This window comes from Mesoplodon bidens, assembly GCF_964165515.1.
Source record: "Mesoplodon bidens genome assembly, chromosome: 14".
NCBI classification, from domain to species: Eukaryota; Metazoa; Chordata; class Mammalia; order Artiodactyla; family Ziphiidae; genus Mesoplodon; species Mesoplodon bidens.
Window position 1 is genome coordinate 48,164,771 of NC_138170.1, and position 21,261 is coordinate 48,186,031.

At 38.0% G+C, this 21,261-nt stretch overlaps 1 protein-coding gene across 38 annotated transcripts in view; it reads left to right on the forward strand.

The window, feature by feature from the left end:
* NRXN1 (neurexin 1) overlaps positions 1-4,161 on the forward strand; it is a gene marked incomplete at both ends in the record, with an annotated part of 1,149,966 nt that extends 1,145,805 nt beyond the window's left edge. For all 38 annotated transcript variants that reach the window (XM_081253733.1, XM_081253747.1, XM_081253714.1 and 35 more), the window contains one exon: positions 3,854-4,161. In XM_081253733.1, coding sequence (XP_081109859.1) covers positions 3,854-4,161 — 308 coding nt within the window. The remainder of the gene's footprint in view (positions 1-3,853) is intronic.
* Positions 4,162-21,261: the final 17,100 nt, after the last annotated feature.

A 21,261-nucleotide genomic window follows, 5' to 3' on the forward strand; every position in this document is an offset into this window, starting at 1 on the left:
CCTTAGGATATTTCATCTACTCTACTTTTTTTCTACTTTTTTTTTTTTTTGCTAGCCAGCTAGGCTGAAGTCAAAGTATGGGTGGAGCTGAATACTTGCCCGTTTCCAGTTACACCGATAACATGCAAATGCCTTTGCTTATTCTTTGCCCATCATCAGTCGGTCCTATTGAAGTTTTCCATTGATCTGGGCTCCTTGTACCTCTGAGCCCCATGTAATGAATAGGCTACATTAGCTTAGTTTTACTTACAAATCACTTAACTTTTGACTACTCAGAGACTTACTGCTAATTTATACCTGTTCCATTCTTTCAGCACCTCTCTTACATTCTCTTTTACCTGTTTTTTAAGTGTTCTCATCACTGCTAAAACAAAGAAAGGGAGACAGAGTGAAAGTAACATTTAGTTAATTTATTTGTTTTTTAGCACTGCTGAGAAACAAACACTTGTAGATTTTTAAAAATTATTTAGAATGTCTTGATTTAGTTTACTAGGAAGTGTAAAGAGAATGCAAAATACTCAAATCCATGAGATATAAGAATTGCTTATGGAGGTTTCTGATTAAATTCCTTTCTTCATATTGTCATGAATGGTGAAGAGATGACTGTATTTTTTAATAAAAAATATTAACCAAATTATATAAGAAGGCATTTAGCCTTTTTAGCCATTTATGCTATTATCTACATTTAAATTAATATGAAATTCCTCAGAGATTTTTCAGTGATCATCAAAATAAACCATTAATGACAGTCAATATGGGAACCACATTTATAATTCATGAAAATATTTACATTTCTCTAGCCTGTTATTGCACATCTGGGAGAGATGTCCCATTAAACCTTAAGTGTATAAATACTTCTGATCTTAGTACAGAAGTTAAGAAAATTATCACTTAGCTTTCAGATTGGAAGCATAAACAGAAAAAAAAATTGTTAAATAATCAGTTAAATATGGAAGCAATTGCATATTCCAAATAGACCTAAAATAATACCTGTGGTGGTTATTAATTTTTAATGTGAATCAGGGGAAAAAAGGGATAAAATGTTTCATCATTGGGTTTGTGGAGGGTTTTTTTGGTAGGCCAGTTTTATGATATTTAGAATCTTTGTTTATATATGGGTTACAAAGATGTTTCAGGCCTGCACGCAAAGCAACCTTTTGGCTGGAGTTGCAAAAAAGACAAGTATTTTCCTTAAACAGGAGGCATTTCTCAAATGGCTCTATGGCAAAATGGAAGCGTTTGAGGCTTTGCTTTGGTCTTTGTAATCTCATTCTGATTTTACCACCAGTTTGGTTTTGGTGCGCTCCTTCTACAGTTGTGAAAACATATCAGAACTATCTGAGCTGATAAAAATAAAATTAAAATTCTTTGATAAGATGGTCCATTTACAATACCAATTCCTAAATGGAAAAAAGAGGACATATATATTCTTAGTTTAGAAAATGTAAACCCTGCATTCCATTAAAACTCTCAAGTCTGACTATCATGAGCTAGCTATACGATTAGGATTTTTTCTCCATTCTCCCCATTCTTTTCTGACAGACAAAGTGAGGTAATTATGAAAATGTGTTTAAAATGAAAGCATTCTATCAGGTGTGGGGAAATGATTTAGGTAATATTTAAATAAAACCCCTTTTCCAGCTCTTGAGAGACCATGGTAAAAGAATGCCCCACAAAATGAGCAAGTAGAAAGTTGGCATTTAGTGAAAGTTAGCAGCTGAGCTAATTGGCAGACTTTGGCAAAGATGACTGTATTTGAGAGAGAAAGTGCCGCCTTTGGTTTGTCGGGTAGTGACAGAGTTCCTGCAGTAGGTTCTCTTCTTCTTGAGAGGAAATTAATTTCCTGTAATCAAACGCTGTGGATTATAGTCTTTGTCTCCTTCTGCCTCAGCCACAGAAGCAACTCCAAGGCTTTTGTATTCAACAACATTACATGAGCTTTTGTAAAACAAGCAGGGATACATTCAGCATACAAAGGTTTCACGGGCTACATTTTGTAGCTCCAGAACAAATGGCTGCTTTGAGAGCTATTCCTTTGTAAGTGACTATATTTGTAAAGCTTTATTTGGGGAAGGAAAGGAAAGTGACGGCAAGAAACCCACATTTAGGCAGATGAAATCTTGGTGATGTTTGAAAATCGAATTACAAAGCAGCATAGTGCTATATGGTAGGAAAATGATTCCCAGTAACTAATAGGAACCGTTGTAGAAATATAAAAAAATAGGGACTTCCCTGGTGGTCCAGTGGTTAAGACTGTGCACTCCCAATGCAGGGGGCACGTGTTCAACCCCTGCTCAGGGAACTAAGATCCCACATGCCGCATAGCACGGCCAAAAAAGAAAAAAGCCTCTTGCTTAGCCACCCGGAGCACCGTTGAAGAGTTTAAGGGTTAGTGGGTATAAAAAAGAAATCCCCCTCCCTATCGGCAGGGGGGAAATATACATATATATATATATATATATATATATATATATATATATATAATTACTAGTGATAGTGAAATAAAAGTACCATTTTAGCTTTTTTGAACTGTTCAGTTTCTGGTGTGTGTATATATACACACACACACCTTCCACATACACACACTATTTATGCAATCTTGAGGTTATCTAAGTTCATTATGCATAATTTACAAAGGATAACATTTTGAAAATTATAGCATTTTTAATTCATTACATCTGAAAAGTTATCTTTTTTCTGTAAGACAAGGGAGAGGATGGAGATTCAGAGAAAGAGAGAAAACACAATCCTTAGAGAAAAATAACCTGTGATCAGAGATGGGATAGAATCTTATCTCTCTACAGCTCCTTTTCTTTTAAATAATAATAATAATAAATTTATTACGTAGTGGAAGAGAGCCGCTCTCCCCTCCTGCTATCTATAAACTAAATCCCAGGACTTTTCTCCCCACCTGTGGTTAGTTTCAGTGCCCGACTAGGCCTTGGAGAAAATAGTAATGCCCCTGTGATCCATTTCTTGTACCCAAGGAAGAACTTTATACTTTGGAAAGATTGAATGAGGGTTTGTCAGTTAAATAAAAGTGGGGCAGCCAGTCCTTTATTTATGATCATCTACTAGGTACTGAATTTTGACTCAAAACCAGTCTAGATGGTCTTTAAAGTATTTAAAAATAGTTTCTTACTTTCTCCTCAAATTTAGTTTCGGTGATCACTCAACCACTGCCAGTGAATGAATAACATACATACATACTGATGTTAACAAATAAACCTCCAACAGAAAAGAAGATTAGTTGTTTTAGTTTGTAAAATTGTGACTAAAATAACACTTTTAAAAGTAGGCAATTAGACTATTAAAAGTGCCTGGATTATCTTTTTGTTCAACACTGTATTCATTGCAATAGGAGGCAATACAATTTCTGAAGTAATCCTAAATTTAGCTATCTTGTTCCAGTCTAGAGTGAACCGTAAGCATTTTGTATCAACATCAATTCGATTCTTAACATGATAATCTCTAATATTATAGGGTAGAGTCATTATAATGTTATGATTTTATCCTCCATGTTGGGTTTATTGTTTTTCACCTAACACATCAACATGGCCCTTTAGAACTACATGGAGCTTATTTGGAGCTACACTTAGAAGAACCTGTTAACAAAATTGATCTGTGAAAAAGAAAAGATGGCAACAGATCTCTGTCGCAGTGCTTTGATTCACAGTCCCTAGTTTTTAGTGACCAAGAGGACTAGGAATTGCTACACTTAGCAACAGTATCCTTTTCCTAGAGCAGTTGATGCTATTCCATTAGGCCTGGAAATAGACGGTAAATGTAACTCTCTGGCATTCAGGAAACTCCATAATCACTTGGTGTTTTTCTTCTGCCCTCTTTCCTACAGCCAACCCAACCCGGGCAGGTGGGAGAGAGCCATACCCAGGCTCAGCAGAAGTGATTCGGGAGTCCAGCAGCACCACGGGCATGGTTGTGGGGATCGTAGCTGCTGCCGCCCTGTGCATCCTCATCCTCCTCTACGCCATGTACAAATACAGAAACCGGGATGAAGGCTCATACCACGTGGATGAGAGTCGAAACTACATCAGTAACTCAGCACAGTCCAATGGGGCTGTAGTAAAGGAGAAACAACCCAGCAGTGCGAAAAGCGCCAACAAAAACAAGAAAAACAAGGATAAAGAGTATTACGTCTGATCCCAAGATCTGAAGGACCCTTGTATAGAAATAGTCTTCATTTTATCTGAGACATAATATAAACTTATTTACTTTCCTTTTTATGAAGCACATAAAAAAGAAGACAGGGAATGCAATCAGGAAGGAAAGACTGTTTTTAAAAAATAAAAACAAGTATCTCATGCTCTTGTTTCTCCAAAAAAGAAAAAAAAAAAAAAGCAGAGGTCAATAAATTCCCTAACATCCACAGTGTTTTAATTTACTCTGCCTGTCTTTATGTTGCTGGAACATTTCTAAAAGACAGTGGTGATCACACGCATTCATAAAGCAAAGGAGTATTACAACATCGGGAGGCACAACACAAAAACAACACAAAACACAACACAGAAAAAGAAGCTACCTATGATCCCGGATTTAGCCAAAGTGCTAGCACTTTCCCGAGAAGTCAGTTAGTCTGATTGCCAGAGAAGACTGTCATTTTGAGTGACTCGACCTGCAAACCTTTTCAGAGTCCGTCACCTGGCACAACTGGAGCAGTGGCTGGAACTTGCACTTGAAACAAAGTGCTGGCTTTTTTGAAGACTTGTGTAGGAACACATTCAAAAAGCCCCCTTCTGGTTGTGAGGGCAAAAAAACAAAGTATGGAGGCCTTATTTTCAACAATGTGAAAGATAAGGCACATTTTCACACTAAAATTTCAAAACAGAAAGAAAAAAAACGAGGGTATAGATGCAATCCTTGGGAAATTTCCATGCACGCTTAATATGTTATTACATGTGTTTATATAAAATCCATCTCTGTGTGCTTTCTGGACTGTGATAAGTGACGTTTTATAGCCTGTTGTATAGAAAATGCAAAATATATCTCTGCTCTTCAGCCATTTTTGGTAAATTCGATGTTATAAGTGTTGCTAACTATAGGGAGTTTTATGACATCAGATCAATAATTATTTCAGGGTTTTCTTTTTTTGCCACCATTATAAATTGCCACAATTACTTACTTTTTTAAAAAAAATTACAATGTAGTGTTTATTCTAAGGAAGATATGTATGAATGTATATAAAAAGACTCAGCTACTTTTTTTTCCTTATATGTACAGCCTTCATTCTGTTGCAGTTAAGTTTTAGTATTTGTATGAAAGGTGTGATTTAGAAGGTAAACTATATACATATAATCTTCTTTGCTCCCCCAAATACTCACATTTCCCACATACATTCCTCATTCACGATCACAAATATGTGCACACACACACGCACACACAAATCCAGAGGAATCCATCAGATAGGATGGAAGACCTAGACGTACATATAATAGCAAATATTTACTGACACGTTGAAAAGCAGAAAGGAAGATCATTGTGCCAACGTATTGATGATAAATGGGGTGATTTGCTTCATTGAGATCATGCTCCCAGGAAACCTCCAGAAGATTTTAGTCCCTAATGAAATGGAACCTTTCCTTATCAAATAGACTATCAATGGTATATTGCTGCATGAATATGAACCATTAGGTGGGCAGGTTATGGAAGCAAAATTGGTTGATCTACACCTTAACCCTGGCTGCTGCAAATGAAAACTTTTTTTCCAATAAAATTATATATATATATATATATATATATATATATATATATATATATATAGTCTCTGAACCTGATGTGCATGATAAACATTTTTGGAAAGTAAACACTTTCTCAACTAAGAAAGTATTTTCAGTAATTTTTGATTCTGTATTACTATCCATTTAAGAAAATCATTATTTGTTGATTATAGACTATAATTTAACTTTTCTGGTTTTACATATATATCATTAAATATAGTTTTAGTTTAACACACATTAAGTAGTAGAAATGTATAGATTATTCACTTGTTTTTGCATATTGTTTCAATGATGTTCATAGCAATAAATTATTAGTATGAGAAGGAAATGCAATATTAGATTGGAAGGTGATGCCTCAGTAAAAATTGGTCGTATTACTTTAACATCTCCTAAAAGAATGATATTAGATTTCATAGAAGAGAAGAATACTTTTACAATTAGCTTTAATCAGAAAAGGCAAAAAATGCAAAACATCTTCTGTGATACTTCAGTTGATGAAAAAAGCCAAGACGTGGCCTGGATTTCAGACATACAGCACCTTAGATATATGTATAATTCATAGCAAATCACCACCATCTATGGTTGCCAAGTAATTGCTATATATGAAAAGTCTTAAAGGGTTTTCATGACCCAGAAAGTAGAGGTATAAAACTAAAATTGATTATCCATTACTTGTGTTTCAGATTTTCTTCTTTTTTAATTTGCCAGGTTAAAGGATTCATAAGTCGTTGTTGTTTTCCTCTCATCCAGTCTTACTCAGGGAAAGCCAGTGAAATAGAAGGTAAATATAAAACCACTCATTTACATCTTGAGGTTTTAAAAAAAATGGTTGCTTTTCCATTTGATCTACTGAACTTGAACTAGTTTCCATCTGGGAAGATTCTAAGTTGTGATAGAAAATAACTTAAATAATGGTATTTTTAAGCAGTATATCTCTGAAGCATGTTGTTTGGAATTGATTTCAGTGTTTCTTTCCAGCATAAATTTTAAAATTTCATGCAATATTTTCGGTAAAAATATTTCTAATGTTATTGGCCTACACAAAATCTAGCAGTTTTTTTTTTCTTCTTTCTTTCTTTGTAAATGGGGAAAGAAAAGAGAGGAACACGAGCTAGGGAGAGAAAAGATATGAATAAAATCCCAAGTATCTTCATACCAAATGTATCAGGGTTCCATGCATAGTTGGCAGTTAATAGAGGATTTCACACTACCTGGCATAAATTTGATTACATCTCTAGACTGTAACTTTTCTGATTGAATATGCTTCTTTTTTATCCATGTAATGTGTTGCCTTTAAAAAAAAAAAATACTACAATAATGTGAGAGGTGGTCAATCCCTAAGACATCAAAGAAAGGCCACATGACCCTACCCTTCTAGTGCTTTGTGTGATTGGGTACCTAAGGGTTTTGTTTTGTTTTTCTGTTGCAAGGCCAACTTATCCATTATTGGAAATGCTAAGCAAGTGGAATTTACTGTTTTGTTAATAAAATATTTCTTAATACAACTGTGGATTTATTGATTTTTTAAAAGTAATTGCAACACCCTTTGGGGACAAAGTGGCACCATAAGGAAGACTGCATTTGAAAGGAAAACCCATCCTTAGACAAGCAGAGGAAGTATACCAACTCTGTTTTCTGGATTTTAATATTCATTAAGCACCTCTACATTGATACACTTAAAGATACAGCCACTAAATGTACTTTTGTTTACATCTGTTCATCTTACTATGTGGGAAACCACGAACTCATACATGAACATGCTGATTTCATAAATATGGTTTTCTCTATAAAAAGCAATGTAATTCAGGTTAAGTAAATTTGTGATTAAATTTACCTAGGTGTGATTCCTCATTTCTAGGCTCCTATAGCTTCTACTCATTGTTTCTAATTCTCTTTGTGCAAAACAGAATGTACCCCATATTCCACATGACAACCTTTCCAATATTGTTATCCCCCTTCCATGTTTGCCTGGGTTTTCTCTTCTTCAGGCTTAACTTTCTGGTTTCCCTTGGTCATTACTTAAGTTATATGGATGCTAAAGTTCTCATAATCTTAATACCCTTCTTTTGAACCTCTGTTATTCTCAAAATGTGATACAAAAATGACCATAGTGTTTTTAAGACCAAATTATAATGGGTTTATCACCTTCCTTGATTTGAAGTTTATTCTCTATAATACTAATACTTAAGGTTTCATTTTTTAAAGAAAAATCTTATAATAGTTATTTCAATTATAATGAATTTGCGATCAACTACTATCATCAGGTTTCTTTCCATGACAAGTTTCCTTTAACTTGTACTTATGAAATTGGTTATTTGATTTAAATGCAGGACTCTATATCTGTCCATGAGAAATTCATTGTATTGTATTGATTGTATTCAGTTCAATTGTAGTAAATACTAGCCAGCTGAGATAAATTGTTATCTTGCATCTCTCATATGGTCTTCTGACACGAAATCATTGGCAAATTTTAGACACACTTAGGGAAAATATATGCACTAGGAAAGATATTAGGCATGCCTTAAGAGACCACCTTCTAAACAATGCTTCTTAACTGGGTGAGGCGTGGGTGTGGGGAAGATGAGGTACCGTTTGGACAGTGTTGATTGACATGATGGTGGGAAATGCTACAGGCGTGTACAAGGTTGAGATTAGGGGTGCTGCTAAACAACTCATAGTGGGCAGGAAAGCCTCCCCCAAACAAACAATTATCTTGTCCAAAATGTTAACATTGCCAAAGTTGAAAGGCATAATACATATCAACTAGTTAGGATAATAGCTATCAACTTGCCAATCATCTTTAAGTGGAGATTCACTCAGTGTATCTTGTCTATTGGAAGATCATGAGAAACTAAGTCTTCTTGCAACCAGGATACAGAATAATTTGCTCCTAATGTGTTGGTCAATCTATTGAGAAAGGGAATTAGTTTAATGCATAATGCTGTTTATTAATGATTACACCTTCTTTTAAAAATTAGCCACAAAGCATCTATTTTTAAAAATCGTTCCAATTTTAATTTCAAGCTCATCACTGTAGAATTTAAAACATCCTTTGAGTATTACTTTTAAAATTAGGGCAAAACTTGACTCCTCCATTCTTCTAGCGTCACTTCTCGTTTTCTAAAAATGTCAAAATAACTAGTATAATTTCTGTGATCACATTAAAGTTCTCTGGACTGTATTTGGCCTTGATGTGGACAAACTTTTGAAGACGGGATCTATACATCATTCACTCCACCTACCTCAGGCATCAATTCTCCCTGGTACCCTATTCCTTGGACTCTGATTTTACTATACTGAAGTACAGTATTGTTACTCATTATTAAGTCCTACACAGCTGATTTTTATCCAGTCGTGGACGAAATCACCTTTTCTTTGAGCGCCAAATGTAGAAGTTGCCTGTGTTTAAGGACCATGTTGTAATGAAAACCCATATCTTTATTTTTCTCTGAAAATGTAATAAGTATGTAAGAATTAAGACTAAGTGCAAATCAGATTTCTAATGTCCATCTCATGTTCATTCCAGGCTTATGCTTATTGAGCAAACAGAACTAAATCATTCACATTATTTACATTTTTATTTCTTGTTATGTTTAAAACAATAGCACCTATAGCTGAAATTCTGTTTATAGGAAATGTCGTCATCCTACACATATTACTAACATGGTGCAAATGACAGCAATGGCCTCTGTAGTAGTCGACAAGGACTGCATTACAAACCCAAGAATAAACACACACACACCCAAATTTGATATTTTGTCATTATGAAAATGTGGAATGATTCACCTATCCTGACTTTTAAAACACTTTTATAACAAGAGAAATGGTAGTCTATGCAAAAATATTAGTGAAAAAATTCAGTAAGGCACAGAGAGTAAAATACATTCTTGCCCTGGACCTCCTTAAGGGTGATTCCAGCGAGTGTGAAGAGGGCAATACCAATAACCAATATGACTTTTCAGTCTCTTGGTGATTATTAGCTGTTGGAGAAACTCTTGCTCAAACTAACCAATGAATAAATAGCCCAGGACCATTTTAGTTGGTTCTAATTTGGCACAAATAGTAAAAACGATTCCCCCAAATATGGCTGGAATCACACAGTTCAGACTGACAACGGCATTACAATAATAAGGTTCTAGAGGATGTGGATGGGATTGCCTGCTGCATTGAAAATAAACAGAAATAATAGTATCAATAAAGCCAAATGTTGGGCTTCCCTGGTGGCGCAGTGGTTGAGAGTCCGCCTGCCGATGCAGGGGACACGGATTCGTGCCCCGGTCCGGGAAGATCCCACATGCCGCGGAGCGGCTGGGCCCGTGAGCCATGGCTGCTGGGCCTGCGCGTCCGGAGCCTGTGCTCTGCAACGGGGAAGGCCACAACAGTGAGAGGCCCGCGTATCACAAAAAAAAAAAGAAAGAAAAAAAAAAGCCAAATGTTGGTTTTGGAAAGGATTCATCAAGTAGAACTTATGGAATAGTCAAGGTAAAAGAAAAAATTTTTAAATATTAGGAATTTTCATTAAATGAGGCAGAATTGTAAATACTACAGAGATAAAAAGACATTATGAGGATATTAGTAGCTTTGTCCATTTCACCTGAGTTTTAAAATTTACTAATAAGCAGACTTGTGATAATTTAAACTTAGGACAATTGTAGCCATCTAAGTAAAGGTAATAAACAGACAATTGGATGAATATGTTTGAACTCAAGATTATCTGAGCTAGAAATTGAAATCTAAGAGCTATCACTACACCTGGGGTGTGGTGTCTAAAGCCGTATAAGTGGGTTCCATTACCCAAGATACAAAGAAAAGCAAAGGGAGTTTATAGGAATAAGATCTACAGACCTCAAGTATTTATAGGTTATGGGTGAGAAACTTGCCATGCAGGTATGAGGAATGCCAGGAGAACACAGTGTCATTAAAACAAAAGAGAGTGGAAGATGAGGAATATTTTATTTTGTTAGGTGTTAAAGTAAAACAATCTCTCTTTGGTGACTGACACGTGCCCGGAATTACTGATTTTGTTTTAGCAAACCTGTAAGAGAAAAAACGAATTTACAGGTTCAAGAGAGAAAGGAATAGTTCAGATAATGAGGCCTGGATCTAACTGCTTAACACCGGGATTCTCAACCCTGATAGCTCATTAAAATCACCTGGTGGGGGAAGGAATCAAGATGGTGGACGAGGAAGACGCCGCGCTCACCTCCTCCCAGGAACAGGCCAAAATTACAACTACTTGCAGAGCTACTGTCTCTGAGAACAACCTCAGGACCAGCAGAAAAGATTTTCCACCACTAAAGATATAAAGAAATCACCAGGAGACAGGTAAGAGGGGCAGAGACTCAGTCTCCTCAGACGCACATCCCCAGGTCGGGGCCCACAAGCGGGAGGGAGGCGGGGAGGGAGGCGGGGAGGGACATCACAACCGCAGAGGCCCTCCCGGAGGAGCCAGCGGACGGACGAGCCTCACGCCGGGTTCCCGTCAGCTCCTGCGCCGGAAGACTAGACCCGAGAAAGTCATGCTTTGAAACCAGTGAGGCTTATGTTTAGGGGAGCCCGAAAGCTTTAGAAAAGAGAGACTTCACTTTCTTTCTTTCTTATTTATTTATTTATCTATCTATCTATTTTTGGCTGCGTTGGGTCTTCGTTGCTGCACACGGACTTTCTCTAGCCTCGGCGAGCGGGGGCTACTCTTCGTTGCGGTGCGCGGGCTTCTCATTGCGGTGGCTTCTCTCGTGGAGCACGGGCTCTAGGCGCGCGGGCTTAGTTGCTCCGCGGCATGTGGGATCTTCCCAGACCAGGGCTGGAACCCTTGTCCCCTGCATTGGCAGGCGGATTCTTAAGCACTGCGCCACAAGGGAAGCCCTTATTTTTTATTTATTTATTTATTTATCTATCATTGATTGATTGATTGATTGATTGATTGATTGATTGATTTTTGGCTGTGTTGGGTCTTTGTTGCTGCGCCCGGGCTTTCTCTAGTTGCCGAGAGCACGGGCTACTCTTCGTTGTCGTGCGCGGGCTGCTCATTGCGGTGGCTTCTCTTGTTGAAGAGCACGGGCTCTAGGTGTGTGGGCTTCAGTAGTTGCGGCCAAGACGTCACTTTCAAAGGGCATTCCTAACATTTCACATTCTCCAAGTCCCAGCACAGTGGCAGTAGTTTGAAAGGTATCTGGGAGGATGTGGAGAAAAGGAAACCGTTTTGCACTGTTGGTGGGAATGTAAATTGATGCAGCCACTATGGAAAATAGTTTGGAGTTTCCTTTAAAAAGTTAAAAATAGATGGGAATTCACTGGTTAGGACTGCGAGCTTCCACTGCAGGGGGCACGGTGTGGCAAAAAAAAAAAAAAGACATTGCCCCATAAAGCTTATGGCAGTAAAAAAAGAGGGGACCTAAAAAATTTTTTTAAATAGAGTTGCTGGATGATCCAGCAATTTCATCTCTGGGTATTTACCTGAAGAAAACAAAAACACTAATATAAGTAACCTAAGTGACACACACACACACACACACACACACACACACACGAATATTACTCAGCCATAAAAAAATCTTGCTATTTGTGACAACATGCATAGATCTAGAGGGTTCTATGCTAAGTTAAATACCACATTGTCTCAATTATATGTAGCATCTAAAAAACAAAATAAAGAAAACAGACTCATAGATAGCAAAAACAAACCTGAAATTGCCAGAAGGGAGTGGGATGGGGGGAATGGGAGAAATAAGTGAAGGGGATTAAGAGATACAAACCTCTAGTGATATGATAAATAAGTCACAGGGATTAATTAATATATGGCAAAAGGAATATGGTTAATAATCTTCTGATAACTTTGTATGAGGACAGGTGGTTACTAGACTTACTGTGGTGATCATTTTCATAATGTATGCAAATGTCAAATCATTATGTTATACACCTGAAACTAACATAGCATTGTACTTCAGCTATAGTTCAATAAAAATAGAGTTCACCTGGTCAACTTTAAAGACCAATAATGACCAGACCTTACCCCGGGGGCTTAAATAGAGCCCAGAGATTTTCTAATCAGTTAATTTACTGATTAGTTATTATATACATTTGTTAATTCATAAAAGTTGCTAGGTGGTTCTCATGGACACCAACAGTTAAGATGGATCACAGAAGATACCTCTTGGAATAATCTGTCCATGGAATAATCTGTCCATGTGTCCTTAAGCTATAAACAGAGTTCTCTTTGGCTTATCCTGATAAAAATCAGAGAACTTCAGTTGCATATTATGTATATGACCAACCATAGTAGCTTAAAATAATATTAGTAGAAGTATAATGTATACACCTGATAATGTCAGTCATAAGCAATAATTTGTTGACAGTGTAGAATCCTTACTTTTCCTGTTCTATCGCCAGAGTTATGGTTAATGTGTCTGGATGTCTTTGCTTCTAATTTGGACAGTCTTTTTAAAAATTTTATTCCATATACGTATTTCTCATCACCCCCACTACAATGTGAGTTTCTTGAGGGCAACAATTAAGTTTTACACCTCTCTTTTAAGCACCACAGAACGTAGTTAAATGTGGAAACTCAGAAGATATTTAACAAATATGCGACTGACTTACTGGTATTTTCATGAATCCTTTACAACTTATTTTTGATGGAAGTTCACAAAAGGAAAGAAGTAGCCTTCATGATCAAGTTCAAAAATAATACCACTAATTGCCAAAAAAAACTTCTCATCTTCTGTTCTCTTAGAGACTTTATGTAGATTTGTTTTGCCTTCTCACCTCCTCCCCATTCCTAAAATATAATAATACCACAATAGTAACAGAAGCAGTAGCGAAAGTGTATCCTCTTAATTCAGCTTTGGCTTAAAACAGAACAGATGGTGAAACTTTTTTAAACCAGGCCATACTTGAGAAGCAATAAATGGAACTGTGTGGCTGCAGTTGCTTCATACTTGTAAGAGCTAATGCACACTGGGTAGTTAAATTCACAGAGTGGAAATGTTGGAATGGGCATTTGTAGTCCCTAAACAGTATGTGTGTGTGTGTTGGGGAAAAAATTGAGGATGCCTCAAGAAATGGTTCAAGAACACAGCAGTGCATTTAGAAGAAATAAAAAGACATCAAACCACCTTCACCCTGGGAAAAAAACACTCCCCCACCCCCACCCCGAGGCAGAAGTAATAACTATGGTAAAAAGAAAAAAAATAATCAGAGACAGATCTTCGTAAATTGCCTAGTCTTACAAACTCACCACAAAGAGCACTTTTTCTGGCATTTCGTCTTGAGAAATGAGGCTTGAGAGAGCGATAGCTGTGGCCAACTTTCCAATCACTAATTTTTTTTTTTTTGCTTTTTCTTTATTCTTTTTTATGTTTCTCTAACTCCAGCCATAATTAGTGAAATGTAAAAAACCTTGTCTCATAACCTGGAAACCTCCAGAAATCTGCTGATTATGCAGTTTCCCATTTGAGCTAAGCCAAGACCCTGTGTGAGTTTCATCTGGAAATTTTCTGCCCTTTGCCACCCAAATCATTTATTTATTTGATTTGATCCCTTTGATTTATTAAAAATGTTGCCACTGGACTTAGGGATTCTTGGCAGGGATACAAAATGTGGATGCCATAATTAAATTAAATCTGGCACAAGGATGGGGCAAAGAATCAGATAAAAGGGAATAATCCTCTCTTAGAAAAGGCCCGCAAAGAGAGAAAATTGTGTATCTTGTGATGTCTTCAATAATAGAAAGCTGTGTCCACAGCATTTCACAAACATTGCTGGAACCTGCTTTGGCTCAAGCCCTGCTAAAGCAGAAATTGTTTCATTGGAATCTAATAAACCAAAACCACAAAGAGTAGCATGGCTTAGGTTGTCGGCATCCAGGTGAGAGTGTCAGAATGTCACCTGTGATGGTGAGTACAGGGCTAAAGTAAAGGGTAACCTCAGACAGTGTGTTCACGAATCTCTCTCTCTTGCCATTAGAGTGCCCAGTTCACATGTTTAAGGTGGGGGAGAGCATACAGTGGGTTATACTCTGGCTCATCCATTAAGGGTTTACTTCCGCAGTCTGACTAACAAGAAAATGTGTTCTCTTTGCCTTTTCATCTCCTTATATTTCTCTCCTTTCTCCCGTTACCAATTTCCCTTTTGCCCTTTTTATCTTAGTCCCTCAGCTCACGCTACCCTAAGTGGCTGAAGAATGGACTAGGGCTTCCATTTCTTTTTCACGACCTGCTTCAAGACTTGACTGATGCATTATTAAGGTAGAAATGGTTGAAACAGAATTGCAAGTAGATGCAGCTAATAACACATTCATTCATTAATTCAACAAATATTTATTAAGAGGCCATTATGCACCAGACCCTTTTCAGGCACTGGGTGCAAGGAGGTGAACAGGGCAGAATCATTCCTCTCCTTGTGGAACTTTCATTCTAGAAAGCAAGAGACTTCTTAAATGATCCTTTCATCCTACTAGGTCCTTTGTCTCATACAAGGAATGGGTCAAAGACTGAAATGAAGTCGAGAAAATAAGCCCAGCTCTGCTAGGAGGAATGCTGGCAAGCTTTGAGCTGTGTTTCCTACTGAAACACGCAGGATGCAGCTAGCTACCCGTTATATTATAATTCCTCACCCTCCCGCCCTTCTCTTTTCCATAGTGAAGATTATGTTACTCTTTGGAAACCTTTGCCTTTTAATCTGTTCATTCCTTTTCTTTCACAGTGAGAAATGCAGGTCATTATCTACTTTGAAAAGAAAAAGTCCTTTTCCCCATGGGGTTTCCTGATTGACTTGTTGAGTGCTGAGAATTCATCCTTGGTTCGATATCTCTCCTCTTAGTGATTGAGGGAAATCTCTGATGACAGTACTACACTCCTGGGGGTAACACCTTAAATCAACACAGAACCCTGCCATCCTCTGCTAGTTGAGATCAGCTCCAGTGATTTTTGAAGAGGAGGGGAAAACAGAAGCTTCAAAACAACTTGCTTCTTCATGTGCTTAGTGATTCTTAAGTAATCACAATTCTGTCCTCATACCCAGCTGATCAGGCTTGCCCTGCCCTTTCTGCTGGCTGTGGATTCAGGCAAGGAGGCAAGCAATCCACTCCACTGCTGAGATAGTCACGCACTGTGGGCTTAGCAATGTTCTGAACTAGCCAAGCAGCAGCAGATACAGAGAGTCTCTTTGGAAGGCTGGTGTCAGCAGTCAGGGTTCGTACACTGCTCGACGGGCTATCAGAGTAATACCAGCATCCAGGGTTTGCCTGTCTCTGTGCTAGGGGACAACATTTTTCTCATGGGCAGACAGACAGGGAAGAAGTGATCAAACTTCAGGCTAAGCATCACATACCTGTACAAATGCATGCTTAGTGTGTTTATTATATTTAAAGGCTGCCTACATGACAACAAAGAAAGAAGAAAATAAAGTGTTTACTAAAATATGGCATAGTGTGGTACATGGCAGGAAGGAGGGAATCAACATGGAAGAATGGCAAACACCCCACCCTAAATGTGGCTAGAAGTCTCAGTGAGTAAAACTTCTTGGTGGGCTTCCCTGGCGGCGCAGTGGTTGAGAGTCTGCCTGCCGATGCAGGGGACACAGGTTCGTGCCCCTGGTCCAGGAAGATCCCACATGCTGCAGAGCGGCTGGGCCCGTGAGCCATGGCCACTGGGCCTGCGCGTCCAGAGCCTGTGCTCCGCAAGGGGAGAGGCCACAACAGTGAGAGGCCCGCGTACCGCAAAAACAAAAAACAAACAAACAAAAACTTCTTGGTAACATAGACCACAGGGTTCAGTCCTTTACTAAAACAGTGGACACACACTTGTTCCTGGCTCTAGGTCTCTTTCACGGTTGCATTACAAATAATTAAGATGTTCATGTTCTCATATACTTTATTATCATTATTGTTGGCTGGAGTCATTTTATTGTACATAATGAATTTCTTAGTAATCTTTGTTATAAACTTAGTTTTTTCCTAATTTCACTACAGTCAATCATTTCAGACAGATTTTTTTCTTTTTATTGAATTATTTCATTAAAATTAATGCATAAGAACAGAAATGCTCAATCCAAAAGTATAGAGATTATCACAGTTCTTGATATGTTTTATCATTCTATTTTTTAATTTATGTAAATTGACAATGTCACAGACAGTGAATGAGTGGACACAATGATCTTGCCATCACTGAGCACTAAATCTATGAAATGTAGAATGCTGTATCATAACTTCCTTTATAATGTGTTTCTAAGTTGCTAGGGTGAATAAAATTTTCTACTGTGCAATTTCTCCTTGATGAGGTCACCTCTTTTTTTTTTTTTTTTTTTTTTGGCTGCGTTGAGTCTTCATTGCTGTGTGCGGGCTTTCTCTAGTTGAGGCGAGTGGGAGCTACTCTTTGTTGCGGTGCACGGGCTTCTCATTGCGGTGGCTTTTCTTGTTGCGGAGCATGGGCTCTAGGCGTGTGGGCTTAAGTAGTTGTGGCTCTCGGGCTCTAGAGCGCAGGCTCAGTAGTTGTGGTGCACGGGCTTAGTTGTTCCGTGGCATATGGGATCTCCCCAGACCAGGGCTCGAGCCCATGTCCCCTGCATTAGCAGGCGGGTTCTTAACCACTACGCCACCAGGGAAGTCCCGAGGTCACCTCGTTTTAACTGTTGTCATCATTTTCTTAAAAAAGCCTAATATGGTCCATCTTTTGAAGGTGTGAGATACTTAGCCAGGATCACTTAAGAAGGTATTACACTATATTTAATGCTGAGTCAATTTGAAATATGACTACTATAAACATTTACAGCTAGTTGATTGACAGCTATGTGCCTGTGTGGTTCTGTAATTTAAAAAGAAAATTCCACAGAATGTATTTTATTCAAGTGTTTTGAGACTGACCTAAAACAAATAAATAATAGAAGAGGTCCAGAAAGACCCCTAGGAATCATGAGCCAGGCTTTATAAGAAACTAATTTCTCAGTGACTGTGAGAGTTTTGGGACATAATGCATGTTAAAACTATGGTTTATTAATATCTTGGTTGTAATAGGCATCCAGGAAACATTATTTACTTAAATTGAACTGCAACAAAGATTATTAATTAAAACTAAACAGTGCTAAGTGAATTACTAGGGATTCTGAGACCTTAGTCAATTCTGTCAATTAGTTAAAAAGTATGAATTTTAATTTTAATATAGATAATGAAAATATATTGTTATGAAGAGAAATTTTTCTAAGGCTAATGGATGTACTGTGCATAATATATGTAGAGAGACATGGAAGGTCTCATTCTCTTTTATTAGATGTATCATGATGATACAAGATACAAGATCGTTTTAGACCTTTTTTCCTGGGAGTATCCAAAGCACAGGAGCCTCTGTCCCCATGGGGTTGGGGTGTGTTACACTCCTGGAATGTGGATGTGTTCACCAACCTGGAAGCTCTCCAAACACCAAACTGTTGGGATTTTTTTTTTTTTTTTGCGGTACGTGGGCCTCTCACTGTTGTGGCCTCTCCCGTTGCGGAGCACAGGCTCCGGACGCGCAGGCTCAGCGGCCATGGCTCACGGGCCCAACCGCTCCGCAGCATGTGGGATCTTCCCAGACCGGGGCACGAACCTGTGTCCCCTGCATCGGAGATGGACTCTCAACCACTGCGCCACCAGGGAAGCCCAACTGTTGGGATTTTTATGGTAGCTTCATCACATAAGTATGATCAAATATGAAATCCATTTTCAGCCCTATTCCCTTCTCAAGACAACGAGGGGTAGAGCTGAAAAGCCTCTAATCATGGCTTGGTCTTTCTGGTGACCAGCCTTCATCGAGGAGCCAACCAGGCCCCCCCACCAAGTCACCTCATAAGGACAAAAGATACTCCTTTCACCCAGAAAATTACAAGGGTTTCAGGAGCCCTGTGTCAGGAACCTGGGTCAAAGACCAAATATTAGAGCAAAAGATGCTCCTAGTTCTCTTATTACTTAGGAGATTAGAAGAGTTTCAAGAACTCTGTGCCAGGAATTGAGGGTATACATACATACACACACACACACACACACACACACACACACTCACACACTATCTTACAGATTCTGTCCACCAAGACCTACTCTAGTCCTGGAGACAGCACCTAAACACAGAAAAAAGTAAATAAAAATGTTAGAGTGGATATAATAAAATATTAAAACTGAAAATTGAAAACAACTGCTTAAATTAATCCTAAACATTAAAAAAAAGGAAATAAAAGCAACAAATCTAAAGGTTTTGTTTTACTTTCCACCGCTCAACATATGCAAAGAACATGTTTCTCTGATGAGAATTTTCAAGGCTTTTTAGGATTGCAAAGAAATAAAGCTACGGAAAATAAAGCAGTGCATTAGCCACTAAAATTTAGCGGGGTGAATAAAACTTTATTGTTCATTTTTTTCCTAGTTAAACTTTATAGATTTCTTAGATGTTAATCAGCACACAGAGCGTCTGAAATTTTTACTTCCTGAGGCAATAGCATACTGATTTTTAAATTATCCAATAGATCTTAGCAGAGAAAAAAGTGGACTGGAAATTGTTTCTTGATTGTAAATATTTCACGGAGAGGAAAAAAAAAACAGCTAAATCACAGTGGCATTAAACTAGGAATCAAGCTAGAATTTTTCTTCTCTAATTTACCTCTTGCATTTATTCAGCTACGAGATAGTTGTTCCTTCCGCTAATGATTACTTCATCATCATAGGAAAATATTGAATATACTATTGTTAGCATTTATTGATTTGGAAGATCGCTTTATCATTCATTAATTCTTGGGCTGAATGGGGTGTTTAGCATGAAGAAATAGATAGACCAAAAAGTAAACAGAGACACCAAACTACGAACAGTCTTTTGGTAAGCATTCCTGTAAGTAAATATTTCATAGTTTGCAGTCTTCTACCCCACACTTAGCTCTGTCTTTCATTCTTCCTCCAACCTTTGGGGATAGTAATGCATCTTTCCTGGGCTAGCACGTGGAACTGTGAATGAACATCTCTAGCATCTCCCTCTCTCTCCCCACCCGCCGACCCCACCTCAACAAAAGTAGTAATACAAGAGTAGTAGAACACATGAGTGTCTGTTCTAATTCTAACCAGTCTATAGATGTTTAATATTTATATGGTACTCAAGGGGAAATTATTTTCCTGGACTTCCCCAGAACGGTCTGTTTAACCTAATGAAAACCATTGTCAATAACTGCAGTGTACAAAACAGAAAGCTGAAAAATTATAGTCATTCAAGATAGCTGATACTATCTTACAATCCGAAGGTTGAAAAGGTCTGTCTATTCCACCCCCACTATATTTCTAGTATCTAACTCTTCCATTGTGCTGTCTGCATTATTGCTTTAGTTTAGTGTCTCATTATTTCTTTTTTTTTTTTTTTTTTTTTTGCGGTACGCGGGCCTCTCACTGTTGTGGCCTCTCCCGTTGCAGAGCACAGGCTCCGGACGCGCAGGCTCAGTGGCCATGGCTCACGGGCCCAGCCGCCCCGTGGCATGTGGGATCTTCCCAGACCGGGGCACGAACCCGTGTCCCCTGCATCGGCAGGCGGACTCTCAACCACTGCGCCACCAGGGAAGCCCATGTCTCATTATTTCTTGATTGATTTCTGTAAAAGTCTCTTAAGAAATGGTCGCATTTACCATAACACTCCCACGTTTTATACCATCTTTTCCAATTCTACTTTGGTGATTTTTCTAAAATGAACATTATGCCTTACCCCTGCTTACAAATCATTTATTTCCAGTAACATGTCCTATTAGAAATCTCTAAAAACCCATCTGGTTAATAACAAAAACAAAATAAAATCTTGAAGTGCTTAAAAACCTTATAAATGCATAGATGAAAGAAAATAACTCAAAAAATCTTCCAAAACCAAATCAATGAGAACGCATGACTCTAGCTATTTAAGAAAGCACAGAAGCACACCCTGGGGTCATCTTCTAATCCCTGGTGGCCCAGATCTTCAGGGTGTCAGATTAAGGGGCTGCACAGGCAACAGGAAACCCAATCTAGGTCCTGAGCAAAGTGAGATGTCAGATCAGACAATCCCACATACAGACATGATGTCCCCTCACTTAGTATGGGAAGAGTGGTAGTGAAAAAAAAAAGAACATTAAAACTAAACAACCAGCACCAGACAAAATCAAAACCAAACAAAACTTGTACCCCATAGGGATATGGTAAGAAACAGTTATCATGACTTTGCCTATGGTTGAAAGAAAATAAAATGTCTTTAACACAAACCAGCTCTAACAAGGATATGGGATGTTATGGTATGTTATTCACATAACTTGTATAGTCAAAACATCCCCCAATTTAATTTATAGTTATCTCAGGTCAGTAGTGCCATGGTCCATGGAAGAATCAATGCCAATCCTCTTTATAAGAACACATTAAAAATTCACTTCTGAAAGAACTTCCATAGGTAAATTATAGAAAGAAACAATTATTCAGAAAAAAAAAAGCAGGAGGAAACAATAAATGAAAATCAGAGGAAAAGAAAACAAACTCAGACATATAAAGACTTCAGATTCTCAAATT